A 22,350-nucleotide genomic window follows, 5' to 3' on the forward strand; every position below is an offset into this window, starting at 1 on the left:
TCGTATGGGAAAATTCCCCCCACATCTCTACTGAGCCGTGCGCGGCTCGTGTTCATGCCATTTATTGTTTATCATCTTCTTTTACGGTACTGTAGCCTCGTTTTCTTATTCAATTTATTGGCGTCACTAACTTCTGCCTTACTTACCAATGAGTGGTAGCAGCGGCGCTTATCGATAAGTGCACTGTCGTACCGTCTCTGGTGCGATCGATAGTATTTCCGGGTCGTCGTGTGTCTGGTAGTCAGTTGGACCAGGAGAGCAGTCGGGCACGGAACAGCGTCGGGGATGGAGCGCCCGTGAGGTGCCGAGCCGCGCGGGATTAGCCGAGTGATCTGGGCGCTGCAGCCATGGACTGTGCGGCTGGTCCCGGCGGAGGTTCGAGTCTTCCCTCGGGCATGGGTGTGTGTGTGTTTGTCCTTAGGATAATTTAGGTTAAGTAGTGTGTAAGCTTAAGGACTGATGACCTTAGCAGCTAAGTCCCATAAGATTTGACACACTTTTTTTCTTTTCTTTTTTTTTTTTTTTACTTTTTTGAGGTGGTGACAGGCAGTACTTGCCGACCGCTGGGGACACACATGCACTGTCCGACGGAAGGAGACTGGAGGGGAACGACCGTTGGTTGGTCTTACGGTCGATCGTCTCGTCGGCCGACGTGTATTTGGTCTGTTGATCGTTTCCGTGTGTGAGGCAGTCGGTCGGTTGGGGCAGAGCAGCGAGGAAGTCTCCGTGGCGCGTAGTGCATTGAAGTCGGCTAGAGTTGCAGCTGTTTTCCTGTGTGGTGTTTAACTTAATTCATCCATTCATTAATGAAGTGTACCAGCGGTATATTCTGCCTTGTGACCGTTGAGCTACCTCAGAGATGCTGTGTCCGATCGTTCGTGCGCCGACTATAACGCCACTTTAAAACACAATTAAATCGTGTTAACCTGGAGTTGCAACGGCAGAAACCGGTCTAACAACTGCGTCAGACAGTTGTTGTCTTATATAAGCGTTGCCGACCGCAGCGCCGTAGTGTACCGGTTTACATATATCTCTGTATTTGAATACCCATGTCTGTACCAGTTTCTTTGGCGATTCGGTGTTGATGGTAGTCCTTGCTTGCTGAGGGTCAGGTTCTCTATCACAAGCCATCCCAATGCAAAATACTATGGGTACAAAATGTCATACAAAGTTACACTGGACGAAGAGCGTCAGCCTCAATTCCCAATGTCCTATTTATTGTGATTTCCTTGACATCCAAGAGGACAGTGTTTAAAATCAGTTTCGTAGAGGATACGTGCTCTGTAACAAACGATATCTCTTCAGAAATTCATAGTTCATTATGTAATGGACAAATGACTGAAGGATCCTTATCCTTATCCTTGTGTGTCGTGAGCTGTTGTGCACTGCCGAAATTGCATGTGACTATTACAGACTTTTCGCGTATAGCTCCAAAATGTCGTACTTGTTTAAGCCGTGTATCGAATCGTGCTACACCTTGTGTTTAGATTTCATTGGTTTTCCTTTTCTTCCCCTGACCTGTCTGTTTGATATGTTGTCTGTCATTAAGTGGCTGCTTGGTTGTCTTTTCCCTCTGCTGTCTATATCTGCGTTTTTGCTTCCGGGAAACTGCTATGTAGGAAGTGACTGGTTGTGATCTCGTGTGATGGCGCGGAAGTAGGGGCGATGCGCGGGGAGAGTGTAGTGGACACGGGAGGATAGTGTGGCTCTCCAGCGCGAAGCAGGCGTGGTAAATTGTACCGAGTCGCCACGTGATGTATGTCGGTTGTGTGTAACGAGCGGGTCGAGTTGACGGAAGAGCTCCCCACGTGTTGGTTGTATACAGAATCTACCCACGAGTTGTGGTGGGACGTTAACAAGCTTCTTTAAATCCTCCGTTTCAACACTGGAGTTTAAAAGGAGACACCTAATATGAAGGAGCGGTCACTATCCGGGAACGTTGCAGAGAAGACGTGAACTCCGGTGACAGAGCGTGTTGTCGCGTGACCGTGGCGTGTTGGGTACGCTGGCGACGCGTGCGCGGTCGGATGTGTGGATCCTTGCCATCGGAGGTCGTGTACTGCCTGCTCGAGCATAATTGCAAGTTAAGTTCTTGGAAGGTTTAATCATTAAGTAATAATTTTGTGTAACCAGCGTCTCTTCTGCCTTGTGGCCTCCGGCGACCGGGTTTCCTGTCTCTGGCACCGGTGTAATTGAAGACAGTGATCTTTCCTCCTCCTCTCGTCACTGTCAGATGGGAAGTGTAGTTTTGGCAGTTTAATTGTTTCGCTATTCTGTCGTGGGTTATGAGTAAATTCATGCTTCTTGTTGGTTGATCTTGTGGTCGCTCATTCAGGACTGCGTGGTGTAATGTTCCCATGCACGAGATTAGCTCTAATTCTCTCAGCAAGTTAAGCCATCTTATAAGTGGTTTTCGCTTGCTAAAATTCGGTGCAGTGACCAGCCTGAGAGTGGAAATTGTATTTACGGGCGTATTTAAATTGGTCAGTATTCTGTCTAGTCTGAGCATCCCTGAGTGGGTGATTTGTGGCCGCCTTACACGGGTCCGCCATATCTGTTATGTTCTAATGATATTACAGGACACTTTTGTTTAATTTTTTTTTAATTCCTCCAAGTTTGTAAATTCCTTTTATTGCCATTAATCGTGTGTTTGCTGAGACCTCTTTAATTTTTTTTTTTAATGGCGGTGTTGGTAGTTTCACTACCTCACCGTACTTTATTAACAAAGTTCTGTATTTACTTTAGTAGCCTGTTTACTAATGTTCTTTAAATTTTTTTAAATTGTTGTATGGTTATAAATTACTTTGATTGCCGTTAGCGGCGTGTTTTAAAAGGTAGTTTATTGCCGTACTGCTAGCTTCTGTGTTTCTTAAAATTTTTTTAAACTGTTGTATTGCTATAAATTACTAGATTGCCGTTAGCGGCGTGTTTTAAAAGGTTGTTTATTGCCGTACTGCTAGCTTCTGTGTGGTTTTTCAATTTTTTTTAAATTGTTGTATTGCTATAAATTACGTGATTGCCGTCAGCGGCGTGTTTAAAAGGCTGTAAGATACGAATAAAACATTTGTGAAAATCTCAACTCGACAGTAAACTACTAGAAATTTGGCCCCGTTTCCCAAGTTGTGGTGTGGCTTGTAGTAACCGTAACCACTGTGTGTCATTGTTCATTATAAACAATAATGTCTTAAGGATAACTATTATGCTTCTCCTGGACTAGCTCTTAGCTCCTTGTATGTTTCTCTCGCTAAATATTTGCTATTTCATTCACCTCTATGGAACAGACCTTCAATATTATAATAATTTTCCTTACGTGTCATAGAGAATGCTTATTACAAGGTCCAGCCATTAATGTGACCACCTGTCAGAAGTCTGAATAACTATCTTTTGCAATGCAGACGTGCAGCAAGTGAGTCAGTGAGGAAGGTTCCGACAGGGATTTGGAACCATGCCGACTCCACTGCCATCGCCAGCTGCATCTTGCCCTATCGAGGTGGTCCCACAAATTCTTGACATGGCTCAAATTCGGGGAGTCTGGTGACCAAGGGAGCGCGGAAAACTGGTGCCCTCCGAATCACGCACGAGCACTGTAAGCAGTGTGACACGCTGCATTGTTCTGCTGGTAGATGTCACCATTCCGAGTAAAACCAAACTGCACGTAGTGGTGCACGTGGCACCCAAGGATAGATGAATACTTGCGCTCGTGCACTGTGCTTCCTGCCTTCCAGAGCGACGAGGTCACGCAGGGAACGCCACGAAAACATTCCACAGTCCACAACGCTGCCTCCTCTGGCACGTATCGTTGCGACGACTGTCGGAAGGCCGCACACGCCGATGACCATCTGTGCAACGGAGCATAAAAAATGTTTCGTCTGAAAAGGCCATCCGCCGCGACTCACTGGGTGTCCAGTTGCGATCCAGGCGTGCAAATTCCAGCCTTCGTCGCCAATAAACAGCAGTCAGTATGGTGGCACGAATCAGGCCCCTGCTGCGGAGGTCCATACACACCAACGATCGCTGAACACTCGTTAAGGAGACACAGTTGGCAGCCGCTCGGTTCATCTGGGTCATCAGTTGCTCACAGTTGCGCAACTATTCGCCCGCACGTATTTCCGCAGATGTCGTTCACCCCTGCCATCTATAGGCCGTGGTGCACCACACAGTTAGTCGGCGGCGGTTTTGGATATCTCCATTGTGCCTTGGACGGTATACTTTACTCACGGCGTTACTTGAACTGCTTACAAACTTAGCCCTTTAGGAAATTATTTCATCCTTGGCTCGAAAACAAGTTGGTTCAAATGGCTCTGAGGACTACGGGACTCAACATCTGAGGTTGTAATGCCATTGTAAATATAATACTGCCATTAATCTGTACAATTTAAAAATTATTTTGTCCCATAATAATTTTGAAAATGTATTAAAACATATTTTGTTAATAATTATGTGATATTTCAAGTGCTACTGTAATTAATTAGGTCAATTTGGTATGTATATGTTGTCATGCAATTGTAGATGGTTCATACTTAGGGTTTTTGTAAGCAGAAGTGTAAATTGAAAAGGTGTAGTTATCATAGGTAGAACGGAACTCCGGTCTGTGGTGGAATGGAAAACGTGGTGGAGCGCGCGAGTGAGATTTTGGCGCGCAAGTAGCTCACACAGTCGGTAGCTGCCCTGCAAGTGGTGAAGACGCATTACGTTGGTCAAGCACTAGAGGCCCCGAATTTACCTGCAAGACTGGTTTTTTGGCCTCGGACGTGTTCTACATGATTGGTTCAATAAATTAATAGAAATTTGCAATTTTATCGTCGCCACCAAGAGGAAGACAGAGCTATGTACATCAAGAGCCGTACCTGCGCAATGTCACTACGCAGCACCGCCTCACGCCACCTTCGACATCAGTAACAGGCAAAGTACTTTATTTAGAAGTGTATCGCAGTGTGAACCATCCATCTTCAATCAGTGGAATGTAAGTGTTAAATGTACCTTTGTGTTTAACCGTGATTTTCCTATGTCATTTACCTCAGTAGGGTCCTTACCTAAACGAATTTATTCCGAGTATCCTGATGTTTATTGAAGCTTGAACAATAGTAAATTACTGGCAAGAGTACTGTTTTGGTAGTAAATTCTGAAAATCATTATTAAATACTAAAGTTTGCACGCATCAGTTTAAACGCCACCGCTTTGCGTGACGATGAGGATAAGTTTTCAAAAGTATTTCTGAAATTAAAGTAACATAATTGTTTAACTGCAACAATCTTACCAGTAATTGTTCGTGTTGCTTCTCCATGTCAAAGAAAGCCAGACAAATATTGATGTTAGTAAAGCCTTAACAAATAACAGTCCTAAAGAAATGAAGTTTACTCGTGTTAAATAATAGTTTTGGTCATATGAATGATAGCTTTAAGTTTAATATTGTTTTTGTATCCTTGTTGAAACATATGTGTGTCTTCTTTAAATAATTACTGAAGTATAGTGATAAATTCTATAAGTAACAGAAAGTGGGATTAATAGTACTTACTGCGAAGTGACCGTAGTAAGTGAAAGTAGTTATTTATTCAGTGTCGAAAATTGACTTCACCTTTTTGTGTAGACACTGTTCCCGATTTGTGCTGGCGGCCGTTTTATTAAGCGAAACAGTTTATTGTTATAACAGGCTTTGTCTGATAAAAGGTTTCCAAAAGTAATTATTCTCGCTGCTCTTCCCCAAACTATATGATTCGGAGAAAAATAGTTAGATACTTTACCATTCGGTTGAACACGGTTAAAATCTCTCTCCGAGGGTCGATGGAGTGTTAGTGCTGCATGATTGTGTGGTGGTGTTCCTGCCGCTACTCACTGCACAGTTCTGACATTCCGAATCGCGGATCTTCCGTCTTTACACTGGTAGAACTTAAACGTTCTGGTACCGTATTGACGAGAACGCGAAAGTAACGTTGCAAGGTCACCAGTCCCCTAGAACCTAAACTACTTAAACCGAACTAACCTAAGGACATCGCCGGCCGGAGTGGCCGAGCGGTTCTAGGCGCTACAGTCTGGAACTGCGCGACCGCTACGTCGCAGGTTCGAATCCTGCCTCGGGGATGGATGTGTGTGATGTCCTTAGGTTAGTTAGGTTTAAGTAGTTCTAAGTTCTAGGCGACTGATGACCTCAGAAGTTAAGTCCTATAGGGCTCAGTGCCATTTTTGAACCTAAGGACATCACACACATCCATGCCCGAGGCAGGATTCGAACCTGCGACCGAAGCGGTCGCCGGAAACAAGTGGTTATGCCCGTTTCGCGTCACGTTAATCACATTCTGCCAACGACTGCACTGCTTTTTCACTTCCCCCCGACGCCCTTTACATACCCTCCACTGCTAGTGCTTCCACTTGCCGTTGCTAAGTGGCTATTGCACGTTCGCGTCGAGCATAGGCAGTGGACACTGTAGTAGACACTGACAGAAACTTGGTGGATTACACCGTAAACACCCTGACCAAACGCTGCCAATCTTATACTCTACAATTGCCATGTCTGTAATATGTGTTGAATAAAACTTCATTCTGATGCGAGCTTATTTTCAGTATAGATGAAAGACACTTCAGCATATAAAGAGTGGTATGAGTACTTAATGGATACTCTGCGTGCTAACGTTGCTGGAACGTTTAAGTGCAGAGCACAACACAGCTTGTTCAGAGGACGTGCACGGGCATCTTCTTGTCATCTTTCAGACTTTGATAAAGATCAGATAACTGGCATAAGGGGCATGGGAGAACCACACCGACAAATTACGTAGACAGTTGGTGTTGCTTCATGACTGCAGAACTACTGTGACGAGATAGACTCAAGATAACAATGTGGCAACAGAACCAGGCATGGATGTTTTAAGAAGGAGTAAATCGAGAAGATCGGCCGTGTCGCTGGCTCTGGCGAATAGCCGGAAGACAACAGCTGAAATCCGAGTGTAGGGTGCAGGGAGGGCAGGCTGTCGCCACCAACTATGTGGAACAGATTACTGGAATATGTGTTGAGGTCTCTGGGTGCCATGCGTCGTTTACCGCTGACATCATACCACAGACAACGGACATTAGCTTGATGTAGAGACCACTAGGACGGTGAGTGGCATTCTGTGGTATTCATCGTTGGTTACTGTCGGTGGAATATGGGACTTACCCAATGCAATCGCGACAGACTGGGAAACGAATGTCTCTGAACATTTCAGGCTGTTTTCCTTGCGTTCTTAATGCGAGATAGCGTTCCAACGGGAAGGGATTATCTGGTTACCGCGGTCAGTGTGAGTCAAGATTCTACTCAAAAGAACGCACGAGTCAGATAAACTAGAATCTTTGATAGTATTCGTTCGCGTTGAGCGATGATGCCAGAATAAGCCCGAAGATGCAGGACAAATGCGTTGAGTCCCAGGACAGTGCCCGTAGTCGAGCTGGTGAAAAATCGCAGGAAGCAGCGGTTCTGGCGACTGATACTTCTCCAGTTTTGCACTCACTGTGAGGGGAACTATAGGGTATGACAATATGACTACTTTGGTAAATGTTGAAGGGAAATCGAATTCTTGTCAGTATATGGCAAGAACGTTGAGCTGTTGGCATATACTTCATGACCAGTTTACCGAATGGCAAATCCCAGGAGAATAATGGAAGATTCCAAAGTGCAGTTGAGGTGGAAATTGGCAGTCGTGGCGCCCGGTCGCGTGGTGTTTTTGACGCATTGTAGTGATTTTTCATTATTTCCAGATAGTGTCTGTTTCATATTTTAGTCGTCCTGTTTCGGTCTTCGTTTCTTGTCTTCTGCGATCTAAAACTTAAGTTCAGTGATATCTCTGTGGTGTTTACATTTTCGTGTTTACGGCCACCCACCATCTGGGAATTAGCTGCACAAATCATCGGAAGATACCTTTTCATTGACTCTTACTTTTTTAAAATATTAAAAACTGTAGTAGTCACTTTTAGTTTAAAAGTAGCGTTATGTGTGATAAATGTGGATGTTGTTGTCGGTTAAGTCAGTCCGACTCCGTAGTTGAGTGGTCATTCCGGCTTCGCGCATCGGGCGACTAGGTTGTGGTATTAGTTCCGCCTCTACCGTAGCGCTGCGTGTTTTCCTCGTGTCCGTTCAGTGTCGTGTTGGTCTCCGGGCGCGTCGCATTGCTGGTTGTCGGTTAGTGTTTGGTGTTCGTGCGACCCTTCCTGTCGGGGCGTCGTCTCGCGCCGTGATGTCCACCATCGTTCCCACGAAAATTTTGCTTACAGGTACTGTCAACTTCACCTTCGAAAAATCCACGCGTCACGTCCAGCCCAGTTCTTTGGAAATACATGACTGGTTAGTCGATACAATTAAAGTCACTACTGAACAGGTACATACTACATATTTTGACAGCGAATTATACCGGGTGATCAAAAAGTCAGTATAAATTTGAAAACTGAATAAATCGCGGAATATTGTAGATAGAGAGGTACAAATTGACACACATGCTTGGAATGACATGGGATTTTATTAGAACAAAAAAAATACAAAAGTGCAAAAAATGTCCGACAGATGGCGCTTCATCTAATCAGAATAGCAATAATTAGCATAACAAAGTAAGACAGAGCAAAGGAAATGCACAATATGTCCACCATCATTCCTCAACAATAGCTGTAGTCGAGGAATAACGTGAACAGCACTGTAAAGCATGTCCGGAGTTATGGTGAGGCATTGGCGTTGGATGTTGTCTTTCAGCATTCTTAGAGATGTCGGTCGATCACGATGCACTTGCCCCAAAGCCAATAATCGCACGGACTGAGGTCTGGGGACCTGGGAGACCTAGCATGACGAAAGTGGCGGCTGAGCACACGATCACCACCAAACGACGCGCGCAAGAGATCTTTCACGCGTCTAGCAATATGGGGTGGAGCGCCATCGTGCATAAACATCGTACGTTCCAGCAGATCTTTATCAGCCAAGGTGGGGATGATGCGATTCTGTAACATATCGGCGTACCTCTCATCCGTCGTGGTAGCAGTTACAAAACCAGAATCACTCATTTCCTCGAAGAAAAAAGGCCCGATAACGGTAGATGTGGTAAATCCAACCCATACCGCGACTTTCTCGTCGTGCAATGGAGTTTCCATGACAGTTCTAAGATTTTCGGTAGTCCAAATTCTGCAGTTGTGGGCGTTGACAGACCCTCGGAGCGTGAAATGAGCTTCGTCGGTCCACAACACGTTACTCAACCAATCGTAATCTTCCATCTTTTGAAACGCCCACACCGCAAATGCCCTCCGCTTCACTAAATCGCTAGGTAACAGTGCATGATGCCGATGGATTTTGTACGGATAGCATCGCAGGGTACGCCTAAGTGCCAACCAAACAGTAGAGTATGGAATGCAGGTGCGACGTGCGACTGCACGAGCGCTGACTTCCCCGTGCATAGATGAACCTGCTACACTCTACATTTCTTCCTGAACTGTCTCAGCAGCATCACACCTTGTGCTCGGTCGGCCACTACGGGGTCTGTTGTTTAAACAACCCGTGGCTTCGAACTTTGAAATCATTCTCGCCCCAGCTGCAACGGTGAAGGCGCGGCAACTGGTTGGGGGTGGAGAGGAAGGGAGACACCAGGGGATGAGGGGGATCAAGACGGTGGACAATATATAGTGTGCGGATGTGTTCAAGGAAAAGGAGAAGGTGGGGGAAAGGGATGAGGTCATAGAGGATGCGCGTGGGGGACGGAAGGCAGATGCAGAAGGCGAGGCAGAGTGCACGGACCTTTAGCCGTTTGAATCCCCTTCCTATGGCGATAGGATCGTAACGCTGAACTAGCACATTCCTAATTCTGATAATACAGCTTCACTAAAAGCGCCTTTTTAGGTAGCGTCAACATGCTGCGACTGCTGGCGCATCTGCTTCTCTCTCTCTTTTCTTTTTTTTTTTTATTGTGATTTCATTCCCCTGCCCCATATGCGCAGGGGAGGGCTGTCAGCGGCACAATCCGCCGCTCTTCAGCCGAGTGACACGACAACTAAAACAAGAATAAAATGATACATACATAAGGAGATAAAAAAGGGGAACATAAAACAGAGTAAGGGGAGAAAATGGAGGTAAAAATACATTGACATGTACACGTTCATGGGGGACAGTTAAAAAAGTCACCAGAAAGTTAAAAAACACAGTTGGCGATTTTTGAAACACAGAGAAGACACTGAATGCGCATGCACAGGTTAAAAGTTGGCCACAGTATTAAAAACACTCTGAAACAACACACTTAAAACCCACTTGGAGCACACACGACGAAGAGTAAAACTACCAGGTGGGACCTGCCGAGGGAAAGGTCAGAGAGGATGGAAAAGGAGGGGAGAGCATGGGGCAGCTGGGTAAGCGGCGGGATGAAGAGAGGAGGGGCAACTGTGGGTTCACAAAGAGGCAGGAGACATGTGGTGCGGGAGAGGAAAAGGGAATACGGGGCAGGAGGGAGCGAAGAGACACTGAAAGGAGGCACAAGAGATGGAGGGGGAGTAGGAGGGGAAAGCCGCTCAGAAGGAGGGAGGGGGAGGAGAGGGAGCCCTGAGGAAGAGGCAGGGTTAGAGTTGGTAGGAAGGGTAGATGTCAGGGCGAAGCTCATCATTCGGGAGGGGTAGATGGTGGAAGTTGTGTTGGGAAAGGAGATGGAGGGTGTGGAGATGGAGAGAGGGAGGGACACAACGGTGAAGGCGCGGCAACTGGTTGGGGCTGGAGAGGAAGGGAGACACCAGGGGATGAGGGGGATCAAGACGGTGGACAATATATAGTGTGCGGATGTGTTCAAGGAAAAGGAGAAGGTGGGGGAAAGGGATGAGGTCGTAGAGGATGCGCGTGGGGGACGGAAGGCAGATGCAGAAGGCGAGGCGGAGTGCATGGCGTTCGAGGATTTGGAGGGCTTTATAGAACCAGGGAGGGGCGGAAATCCAAGCGACGCTGGCATAACAAAGGATGGGGTGGATCATGGATTTGTAGGTGTAAAGGATGGTGGAAGGATGCATACCTCACGTCCGGCCGGACAGGAGTTTCAGGAGGCGTAGGCGGTTGTGAGCTTTGTTTTGGATGGTAAGGAGATGGGGAGTCCAGGTGAGGTAGCGGTCGAGTGTGAGGCCAAGGTATTTGAGGGTAGGAGTGAGGTGGATAGGACGGCCATAAATGGTGAGGTAGAAATGATGGAGTCGGAAGGAGCGGGTGGTGTGGCCTATGATGATCGCCTGGGTCTTAGAGGGATTAACACGGAGGAACGACTGGTTGCAGGCCGGTCGCGGTGGTCTAGCGGTTCTGGCGCTGCAGTCCGGAACCGCGGGACTGCTACGGTCGCAGGTTCAAATCCTGCCTCGGGCATGGGTGTGTGTGATGTCCTTAGGTTAGTTAGGTTTAAGTAGTTCTAAGTTCTAGGGGACTTATGACCTAAGATGTTGAGTCCCATAGTGCTCAGAGCCATTTGACTGGTTGCACCAAGCAGTGAATTGGTCGAGGTGGGTTTGGAGGGTACGTTGGGACCGTTGAAGGGTAGGATAAAGGGCTAGGAAGGCGGTGTCATCAGCGAACTGGAGAAGATGAACAGGAGGTGGAGGTTTGGGCATATCAGCAGTGTACAGGAGATAGAGGAGAGGGGAAAGGACAGAACCTTGGGGCAAGCCGGCAGAGGGGTAGAAAGTACGGGAGTTGGAATTGTGGATAGTCACATAGGAGGGACGATGGGACAGGAAGGAAGCAATGAGACGGACGAAGTTGATGGGGAGAGCATAGGTCTGGAGTTTGAAGAGGAACCCGGGATGCCATACACGGTCATAGGCGTTCTGGAGATCAAGGAAAACAAAGATAGAAGAGCGACGGGTTCTCTCTCTCTCATTATAGCTCCTTTTATACACGATTGTCATGCGCAGTCACTGACGTTTTGCTGTCCAGCGCCATCTGTCGCACATTTTGTGGACTTTGTTTTTTTTTTTTGTTCTAATAAAACCCCATATCATTCCAAGCATGTGTGTCAATTTTTACCTCTCTATCTACATTATTCCGTGGTTTATTAAGTTTTCAAATTTATACTGACTTTTTGATCACCCAGTATATGTTTTTTTGTTAAGTTTCTTGACCTGCTCCAGGTTGATGGGATACATTCTCGCTATGGTTCTCAGGTACCCTTTACGCACCGTGATGGTTCCACTAGTATGGTTCTCTTGGCAAATGCGGATGTGATATATAAGAATATCCGGGTGTTTAACGTTCCGCCCGAGGTAGATGACTGTTTTCTGAGGCCTGTTTTCCTTCCTTATGGGGAAATACCTCATATTCTAAAGGAACGCTGGTCTGCTCAGCACCGCTTACAGGTCCATAGAGGTATTCTGTCGGTAAAAATGGTGGTCAAAAAACATATCCCTTCTCATCTACAGGTATGTGGTTATAGGGTCCATATTACGTACAGTGGCCAAGAAGGAACATGTTACTATTGCAATCAAACCGGTCATTTCCGTACTCATTGTCCGGGGCGTGTGTTGGTATTAAAACTTACACACGAACAGCGTAAAAAATTGACTTTCGCTGATCTTCTCCCGCAGGGATCTCTGACCGAATCGCTCCCTGTTACTGAGCGACGCAGTAATTCGGTGACCGACAACGCCCGTGATTTTCCCCCGCTGTCCTTGCGTAGGGATGTTGAAGCCGTTACTTCCGATGTGCCCGCCATAATTTCTCACAACAAGCGTCGCCGAACACAGGATGAAGCGGCAGATGAACCTCTCCTATTGGCTCGCCCTTCCGACGGGCCTCCAGTAAAGGATCCTCTTTCTCAGTCTGAAATCGTGGATGAGGACGCCATAGGTGCTTTCACGCCTGTGCAGGAGATCCTGACACCTTATCTGGCGTTGTTGCCCCTTCGGAGGTGCCCTTGAGGGACCCGCTTCCGGGTTCTCACGTGTCTTCTTCGGTTCTCTCGGACACTTATCCTGTCGACTCTGTTTCCCATCCCCTTCTGCGACTTCTCTCGCCCCCTCTGTGTCACAGCCTTTTCCCATGAAACAACTGATCGATTCTCAAGAGACAGTGGATCCCGTTGTTATTCACCAACCGTCCCTCTGTGAACCAATGTCTGCGGACGAGTGGGATGTAAAGGCCTCTCCCTCGCAATTTGAAACGGAATACCTAGATTATGCTCCCACGGGACCGAACGTGGCAGCCGCATTGGAATCGGTAAACAGCTACAGAGAGCCGCGTCACGGCCGAAGACAAAGCAGTGGGAAGATGAGGGTTCTGTTTCGTAGTTCTTCTCTCTCTGCTTCAGCTATAGATTCTTGTATGGTTACTTGTATGTAGCTCCGTCAACTGACGGATCTCTTCCGTTCTTTGTTCTTCTTTCTGGGTTGAAGTTCCTGCAAGCATACACATTTCTTACTCTGAATATTAACAGAATATGTTCTGAGCTTAGGCTCGCTGCTTTGCGACAGTTTATATATCAGTCTGGGGCAGATGTTTTACGGGGAGTCTTATTCGACCAGAGTTCCATTTCTGGGTTCTCAACCTTTTTTTTAATGTAGCTTCCGAACTTTCTACGGGCACTGCCTTGTTTTATAGGGAAGGCATTCCGTTGATGGATGGGGTGCACGTTTTGTGATCTCAGTTTACTCTTTCTTTATGCCCCTTCTGTCACAGGTCGTACTACCGGGTTTCTATAAAGAAAAAATCATTTACCTGCTTCGTAAATCACTGACAAAGACTATCTTATGTGGGGACTTCAATTGTGTTCTACGGCCGGTTGATCAGTCTCCTAATTTTAATTTCAGTAAAGAAATCGATAACCTGGTGCGCTCCTTGCGCCTGCGTGACGTGTGAGTTTCTCGCTATCCTACACTTGTGCGACCTACACGTCTAGCAGTCGCCTCGATCGCTTTTACCTTTCCGATTTCTTGTGTGGGCAACTTCTGGATGTTGATGTGATACCTGCCTGTTTTACTGATCATTGCGCCGTAGCCATTACGAGCAGCAACCGGTAAAATTGTTTCGTCCTCCCTGGATGCTCAATCTTTGTTATAATATTGAAACTTTTCCTTGCACTTCGGGAGCCTTAAATCCTGTAGATGTGTGTAAAATTTGGCTCGGCGTTTCATGATTTCGTCTGTTACTGTGTTGGACTTTATATAGAGCTCGTTTTGTGGACTCTTCACCCAAATGCCGTTTTTGTTGATTGCCCCGTAAATCTTCCTGAGAATTTTTCTTTCTTGCTTTTCTATTTCCCTAATTTTTGAATGACCATAATCACCATTGTTTCAGCTGCGTAGATTGCTTCTGAAAGAATCACTGTTCTATAGCGCCTTAATTTTGCGTCTTTCGAAATGGACTTCTTGTTGCAATGTGTCCATGTTAGCTTGTAGGCCTTCTTCTGGAGCTTGGTGATTCTTTCTTCATTGGCGATTCGGTTTAAGCCTGAGGACTGTACAATTTCTCCGAAGTATTTAAAATGGGCAGACTTGTGCAATTTTACCATGTTTTGTGATTAAAGGGGATTTATTTTCTGCCTGTCTTTCCATATATTTGGTTTTTACATAAGATATTTGTAGTCAGGTTTTTTGGGAAATTTCATGTAGTTGTTCCACTGTGTGAATCGCTTCTTTTCTGTTACTGATGATAATTGCAATATTGTCGGCGAAAGCAAGGCACTTTAATTCGGCTCTCTTTTTTTATACCAATTTGAATGCCCTTTATATGAGATTCCCATTCCTTGATGATCTTTTCTAGAACAATATTGAAAATCATTAGGATAGGCCATCCCGCTGTCGGACTCCAGTTTTGATTTCGAAGGGTTCTGATATTTTGCACATGAATTTCACTGTGGTTGTTGTTCCTGTAACTGCCTATTCTGTGATTTTTCGTGTCTTTCGGTCGATCCCAAATTCTTCCATGATTTTAAACAGCGTTTCACGGTCCACATAACCGTATGCTTTCCTGAAGTCGATGGCTTTAATTATTGTGTTTCTGTATTTCCTCATTTGTAATATCGTCCTTAAGCACCAGATCTGTTCCACACATGATCGTCCTTTTCTGAATCCGGCCTGGTATTCACCAATTAGTGGATCTGTTTGGGATTCTATCCTTTATAAAAGTGCTTTAGAAAGGATTTTTTTAGCGACTGGGAGCAGGGAAATTTCTCTGTAATTGTTGATGTCTGTCTTGTCGCCCTTTTTGTGTAGCGGGGGAATTAGAGTGGATTTCCAGTCATCTGGTATTTTCTCCGTCATCCATATGTCTGACATTATATAATGTAGTTTCTGCATAAGTATGGGATCGTTTAGTTTCCAGAATTCAGCAATGATCCCACCTTCTCCTGGTGCTTTGTTATTTTTCAACTGTTTCACTATCTCCATAATTTCCTCGAGATCCGGGGCATGTGAGTCCGGGTGTGTGAATACTGGAGAAGAGAAGACAAGTTTTTCTTAGGGTGGTTCGCAGTCGAGGAGGAAACTGAAATTTTGGGCTAAGATTTTGCACTTATTTTTCGTATTAGTTTCCAAAGAACCATCGGGCTTTTTTTAAAGCACAAACTAGGCACTTGGCACCCCTGTAAGTTTTCTCTGAAAGTCTTGTAGAAATTTCTTGTATTATTTTTGATGAAACCTTGCTGGATTTCGCAGAGTCTGTTGTCATACCCCCGTTTTTCTTTTATAATTATTTTTGAGGTCTGTTTTTGGGTTTTAAGAAAGTTATCCCAGTTCTCTTCAGTTTTGTGAGTGCTAAATTTTTTCCACGCAGTTATTCGGTCGTCGACTGCCTGATCGCAGGTTGCATTCCACCAGCGATGTTTGCTGGTGCAAGGGGGTTGTCCTAATTTGATGGCTTCCCGAATTTTCTCTGTTAGTTTCTGTGATGTCACCGCTAGACACCACACTTACTAGGTGGTAACTTAAATCGGCCGCGGTCCTGTAGTACATGTCGGACCCGCGTGTCGCCACTGTGTGATCGCAAACCTAGCGCCACCACATGGCAGGTCTCGAGAGACTGAGGAGACCTCGCCCCAGTTGTACGGACAACATAGCTAGCGATTGGACGTGCTAAGCCTTGCTCTCATTTGCCGAGAGATAGACAGTAGAATAGCCCTCTGCTAAGTTAAATGGCGACCACCTAGCAAGGCGCCATTTGTATCAGTGCCTATAGCTTACTAATATTCAAGAGAGATGTATTCCAAGGACTAATTAAAAGTTAAGTAACAAGCATCTACGTACTTTTCTTCTTATTCATTTATAAGTCTCATGTTTCAGACTTCACGCCCGTCTGCGTTAGCCTTGCGTGCCCTATCGGCTACAGCATTGTGTCTAGGCTGTATGGTCTAGACACAACAGTTTCTTCCAGTCTGTTGATTTTTCCTGATTGATTTGCTTGACGATTTTTTCTTTGTTGAGTTACAGATATTCCGGATCTTGTTTGTACTTTTGGATGGCCTTTTTAGCATTCTGTTAGGTTGGAATTTTGTTTTTATTCGGAGAATATGATGATCTGATTCAAAGACACCTTTGTGGGTTCTGACGTTAAGAATTTCTTTTATGTTTTCATTGGAAATTGCGACTTGGTCAATTTGGTGTTCACCTTGTCTAAGACTGGGTGCTCTCCATGTGGTTAATTTATGTGCAAGTTTTGAAATTGAGTACTCAGTCCGAAGTTTCTGTAGAAGTCGATTAGTTTTTCACTATTCTTATTGTTAAGTTTGTGTTTCGTAAGGGGGCCAGTGGTACCTCTGAATTTTTTTTCCTTGCCCAACTGTGCGTTAAAATCGCCTAATAAGATTTTCACATGGTGTCTTGGTATTGTTATTTGTTGTTTCTTCTAGTGTTTCCCAGAAATTGTCCACTGTTTCAGGGTCGATTATATTGTGGTGATTTGTAGGGGCGTGCACACTGATAAAAGTGTAGGCTTTATTAGCTTATTTTACTGAAAGCAGGGAGACTCTTTCATTGGGAGACGTGTATTCAATAACTGAGTCGAGTGCGGAAGTGTGTATGGCGAATGTCCTTTTATACTTATATAATTAGGTTTTTTGTTACAAATTGTATCTTAGGCCTATATTCTACAGACAGACCTACAGAAGTGTTCTGTTTACGACTCATTATGTTGGATAATTGTGTACAGTACCTGGGTGGCAATCGAGGAAAGCTCAGCGTGTAATGTAGCATACTTCTAGACAAATAAGCTTTGCTTTAAAAAAAATGAGAAGCAGGTGAAAAAATAAGCTTTAGAAGAACTTTACCAGAAGGAGGGACAGGTTAGTGAGGCATCCAGTATGTTATAGTAACTAGAGACTTTGTGCTGGAAGGAGCAGAGGAAGGGCAAAACCGAGGACAGCATCAAACCTGTCAAAAAACTATACTTAACAGGTACATGAGCCGTGGTAAAAATTGCTGTTTTGAAGAGCGCGCCGCAGCGCGTTGTGTGAAGCAGCCGCCCTCAGTTTCTGGCGGTGGCGCCCCTGTGGCAAGTGCAGCTTTGATGTTTGGTGGGAAAGGGGAAAGGTAGCCTGTTCGTGTGTATTTAAGGGGCGCTAGCAGCTCGGCAGTTGATCAGTCTGAGTGAGGCTAGGCTAGTCTCGGGTCACCAGTTGCTGGTCTGTCTCTCGTTCGCATTTGTGCGGCAGTGAGTGTCTGTCTGTCGTCGGAGTGCTAGTATGGCTGTCGTTTGGATCAAACTTTGAAGCCAGAAAATGAGAGTCTTACCACTCCACCAGTAACAGAACTCAGCTAGTGGTCGTCCGGTCGGGGCTGTGTTCCTGCATTTGAGCCTGCGCGTTAGGCCGCCAGTCTGCTCGAGTTTCTTGGGCAACGGTCATTGGCGGTTGGATTGATCGGTTGGTCGGTCGTGCACTCGGACACGAGATGACTGGTCCGCCCTGAGCGTCGGCGCATGTGAGGTCGCCACGTGAGTCTAGCGGGCCGCAGTCGACACGAGAGCAACAGGAGTCAAACCACGACATCGGGCTGGCCGGGGCGAGCTGCGACGCCGTGAGACGGGAGATCGGCGCGCCTTCCTGCGTCCGTTAAAGCGGCTGGCAGCGGACGGTTCGGGAGAGCGTTGGGGGTGCTGCGCCAGGTCCTCGCCAGAAATCGCAGTTTATTAGAAGTTAAGTGATTGGAGATATGTTGTTTCATTTACTTGTTAAATTCTACTTGTTTTCTTGGTGAGGTCACCAGCCGATTTGTTTACGGGTCGTCCCACCATTCTTCTCCATTTGCCCACCCGCGGGAAGATGGTTATTTATGAATTGGGTGGTTCCTTTTTCGCTTGTGGAGTTGGGACCGGTTAGAGCAATCTGCGGTTCGGGTTGTTCAGTAATCCCCCTGTCAATCTGCCATACGTTAATAGCTGCTTCTGTCATGTTTGTCGGATTCGGTGTTAACGAATTTATTGCTTAAGGTGTAAAGGCAGAATTTCTAAAATATGTTTTTCTCTTTCCTATCATTTTGCGAGGTGGTATATGTGTAATGTAGAGCATGTTGGTACATTTTATGCAAAACTGCATTTCATGGATTTTATTTAAATGGTCATTTTAGTATATAAAGTTGCCACCGTAAGAGTTCTTTTAAAAACAAGTTGCACTTTCGGTGGCAAATAATTTTTAATGTGAGTGTTTTGTACCATTTCCACCCCTCTTACGGGGTGCATAGTTTATGTGTTGTGTGAGTTGTTAAAATTTTTAGTTTAAAGTAATCTGGTGTGTTGCAGATTTGCACCAGTGTAGTCTCTCTGAGGTTGTTGTGAGCACCCGTGACTACGGCCGTGTTAAAAGGGAGCGACAAGGTTATCAACCCGAAAGCTCATACTATCAAGAAAATGTTATTTCAGCCTCTGAATAAATTGTAACTCGATATTTACAGGGTGCTTCCTGATTATAATTTTAAATCTGTTTTTTTTTTTTTTAAAAAAGGCTTTTAGGAATAAAATTTCCATTTATTGAAAAAAAATGTTAATTTGTTTCTTCAGTTACCATTGAGAATTATTTCCACACTCACATAGTGTGATTAAATGTATTAATGTTCTTGATGACTCGCTTGTAAATAAAGTAAATTCTTAAGAAAAGGTTTCGAAAGTAAATTCACGGTTCAGTACAGTTCATAACATGAATAATATGTACATTGACAATGGGAGCAATGCCATCAAATGGAGTGTGGTCTGATTTGTAATCAAGATCCACTTTGCATATTTGCGATTATGGGGACGAAAAACTGTGTAGGTGCGATGCCTACGGTAAACTGTCCGTCAACTGGGTTGAGTTGGGAACAGGCTTAGTGCGCTCCCACGAGGGCGACCTCCAGCGCAGCCTCCCTCTGGCTCCGAACTGGGACACGGCCGACTGGAGTGCATGCAACTTTGTGCACCGAGCGGAGTCGGCGGAAGAAGCTCGCTGACAGTTGCAGCGGACATGCCGTGGCAGCTTCACCCATCTCCTTGAGCCAATAACGTGTATGTCCCAAGGGTGACGCCTAAGTGCTGTCGCAGCTCTATTGTTTCGGGTGCAGGCCTTCGCGCTTGGCAGCTGAAAGCTCGCAACACGGCAGCAGCCGCTATAGTTGAATTCTTTTATCTTGGCGGCTCGCGCATGCCCGCCCAGACGGGGAGATTGCTGCGTTGCCCGTTGCAAAAGGCGCACGCGCCAAGAGAAGCAGCGCCATAGTATAGTATAGTTCGCAAACTTACGTTTAGGGGTGAGTGCGCAGTTTATGAAGTAAAGCCACCACGGCCGCATTAACCCTTTCGCTGCTACAGAGACGTGCTCCCCGCATTCCGCACTGTTCGCGATTTTGTCATCACTGCACTGCTCGCCTGTGCAGACACATGGTGTTCCGACTGCTTTGTCACACTTATCATTCGGTTTCACAAAAACTATTTGGCCCAAAAATTTGATTTTTACACATCTTCTTGCCTGATACCTTCCCCCCATAAATGACTTAATTTTGTTTCGATGTTCAACGCAGTTATTATGCATCATTAAATGTAGTAAACCACTGCACGAAATTTTGAAGAGTTTGCAGGGGTAAAAGTCCATAGCATTTACTTTCCGTATGGTCGATTTTAGTTACCACAATGTTGAGGATGAAATGTGGACAGCCGGTCGAAGTGGCCGTGCGGTTAAAGGCGCTGCAGTCTGGAACCGCAAGACCGCTACGGTCGCAGGTTCGAATCCTGCCTCGGGCATGGATGTTTGTGATGTCCTTAGGTTAGGTAGGTTTAACTAGTTCTAAGTTCTAGGGGACTAATGACCTCAGCAGTTGAGTCCCATAGTGCTCAGAGCCAATTGAAATGTGGACAATATATCTAAATTTCATATAAAATTTACTACATAAGAATATCTCATTGAATTTAAGTACCAGATAGGTGTTGTATGTAATATTGAGAAATATTCCGCCTCTCGCGACTGTAATAAAAGTTTCATTTATACCAGAGTCATTTCGCTTTTTTCTAAAAAGTTCTGATTAAAACAAAATTGGTGAAGTACACAAAACTGAAATGTGGACGTAATAAAACATAGAAACTAAAATATATTGTCAGTGGGGCGAAATGTGCAAAAAATTTGTGTTTGTCACAATGGACAGCAAATACTTGCCAAAACATAGATCAGCTGACGCAAACATTGAATATGATGATGTTGCGAAAGCAGCGAAGCAAAGAATTGCGTCAGACAATCAAGTCGCTCGGCTACATACGAGCCGAAATTCTGCTCTAATTAATACTTTTAATACTGTCACAAAGAATATATTTCAATATGATAACATGAATATTGTATGTGTGCCTTTTCATTGTTTTTAATTGCTGTGAAAATAGATATTGGAGGACAAAATTAGAAACACCGAAAACTTATTATGATTATAGTGAAGAGACAAAGAACTAGAAATATCAAAAAATTACATTCAAACGAATAAAATTCATGAAGTAAGACACTTCGATATTGTTTTTAAATAAAAAAAATATTAAGCTTCGAATATGGTTTGAACTCAGAACTTCTCGCTTAGCAGTCAAACACCTTAACCGTTACGCTAACAGAGCTTTTTTTTTCAAATAATCACTTTTTTTAATCTCATTTTGTTCATTTTAGTTCGTTGTATCTGCTCGGCGTGGACAACGAAAGACACCCGTTTCAGTTCGTTGTTCATCCATTAGCTCAGTTTTTTTATTACAGAGGGCAGCTAACCCTCTGACCGAACACGCTGAGCTACCGTGCCGGCGAGCTTGTCAATCGATTAAACTCCTGGAGGACTTTAACACGTCACACAAAATACCGACAAACACTGTTGGTATGACTATGAATTATTCAAGTTTCGTCGGAGTACAATAGTAAATAAACAATTACCGCTATTCTTTTTTGCGAAAAAGCGGTTCGTGAGAATGATAAAACACCTTTCTTTCCTATTGCCTGAATTAGGAGGCTTATTGCTTGTTTGGTTTAATTAATTAATAGAATATGAAGCAGTTGGTATAAAGAATGCTTTTTCCAAACTTTCTATAAAAGAAAGTCTGCTATAAAGACATTGCTTTTGTTCAATTACTTTATGTATGACTGAACGTTTCTAAAACTGAAGCCACTCGTCCGTGGTCTGCACTGCAGTCAAGCTCTGTCAACGTCGTTCTCTGTTCATTGGCTGACTGTGTTTTGTGACGTCAGATGCGCAGAATGAACCTAAACTCGGCCGCCGTCGTAAATGACGCGCACTTTAGCTTGCGTAGCGAGGCGAGGCAACTCACCGCCGCCGTTGCTGTAGCAGAGGTAGGGGAAGCGCCAGACGTTGCCCAGGCCGACGCTGTAGCCGAGCAGCGACAGCAGGAAGTCGAAGCGGCCCGTCCACGTGCCGCGCTCTGGCTCCTGCTCGGTGAGCGCCGAGCCGCGCGACGTGGCGTCGTCCTGCAGCGGCACCTGCGAGTTGGCCACCGAGCACCGGTCGTCCGTCTGCAACACGCAGACACCAACACCGTCTCGCGTCTGCTTTCCAGCCAGTCTGCAGGCGCACTAAACAGAGTAGCTCAAGAGGTGTCGCAGCGTGAGCTGCGTTCGTGTTTGGCAACACAAGATCCAGCCACAATAAGACACCAGGCACCACAGAAAGCACGAAAGGGGAGGCACGAAGACGCCCTTACCATCCCTAAGACAGAAAGACGAGCGTTGGTGGTACTTCGGAACGATTTCATCTACATACATACTCCGAAATCCACCATACGGTGTATGGCGGAGGGTACCTCGTACCACAACTAGCATCTTCTCTCCCTGTTCCACTCCCAAACAGAATGAGGGAAAAATGACTGCCTATATGCCTCTGTACGAGCCCTAATGTCTCTTATCGTATCTTTGTGGTCTTTGAGCGAAATATAAGATGGCGGCAGTAAAATTGTACTGCAGC

The 22,350-nt window shown here is 45.3% G+C and overlaps 1 protein-coding gene across 1 annotated transcript in view; it reads right to left on the bottom strand.

Annotated features, from left to right (window-relative positions):
• The window catches only part of LOC126199389 (sodium- and chloride-dependent glycine transporter 1), a 629,023-nt gene extending 606,882 nt beyond the window's left edge, over positions 1 to 22,141 (bottom strand). Inside the window, exons 1-2 of the mRNA XM_049936308.1 lie at positions 22,091 to 22,141; positions 21,701 to 21,902 (exon numbers count right to left, since the gene is read on the bottom strand). Of these exons, the coding sequence (XP_049792265.1) occupies positions 21,701 to 21,902; positions 22,091 to 22,141 (253 nt within the window). The remainder of the gene's footprint in view (positions 1 to 21,700; positions 21,903 to 22,090) is intronic.
• Between the last annotated feature and the right edge of the window lie 209 nt (positions 22,142 to 22,350).

The sequence above is a fragment of the Schistocerca nitens genome, chromosome 8 (genome assembly GCF_023898315.1).
Source record: "Schistocerca nitens isolate TAMUIC-IGC-003100 chromosome 8, iqSchNite1.1, whole genome shotgun sequence".
In the NCBI taxonomy this organism is placed as follows: Eukaryota; Metazoa; Arthropoda; class Insecta; order Orthoptera; family Acrididae; genus Schistocerca; species Schistocerca nitens.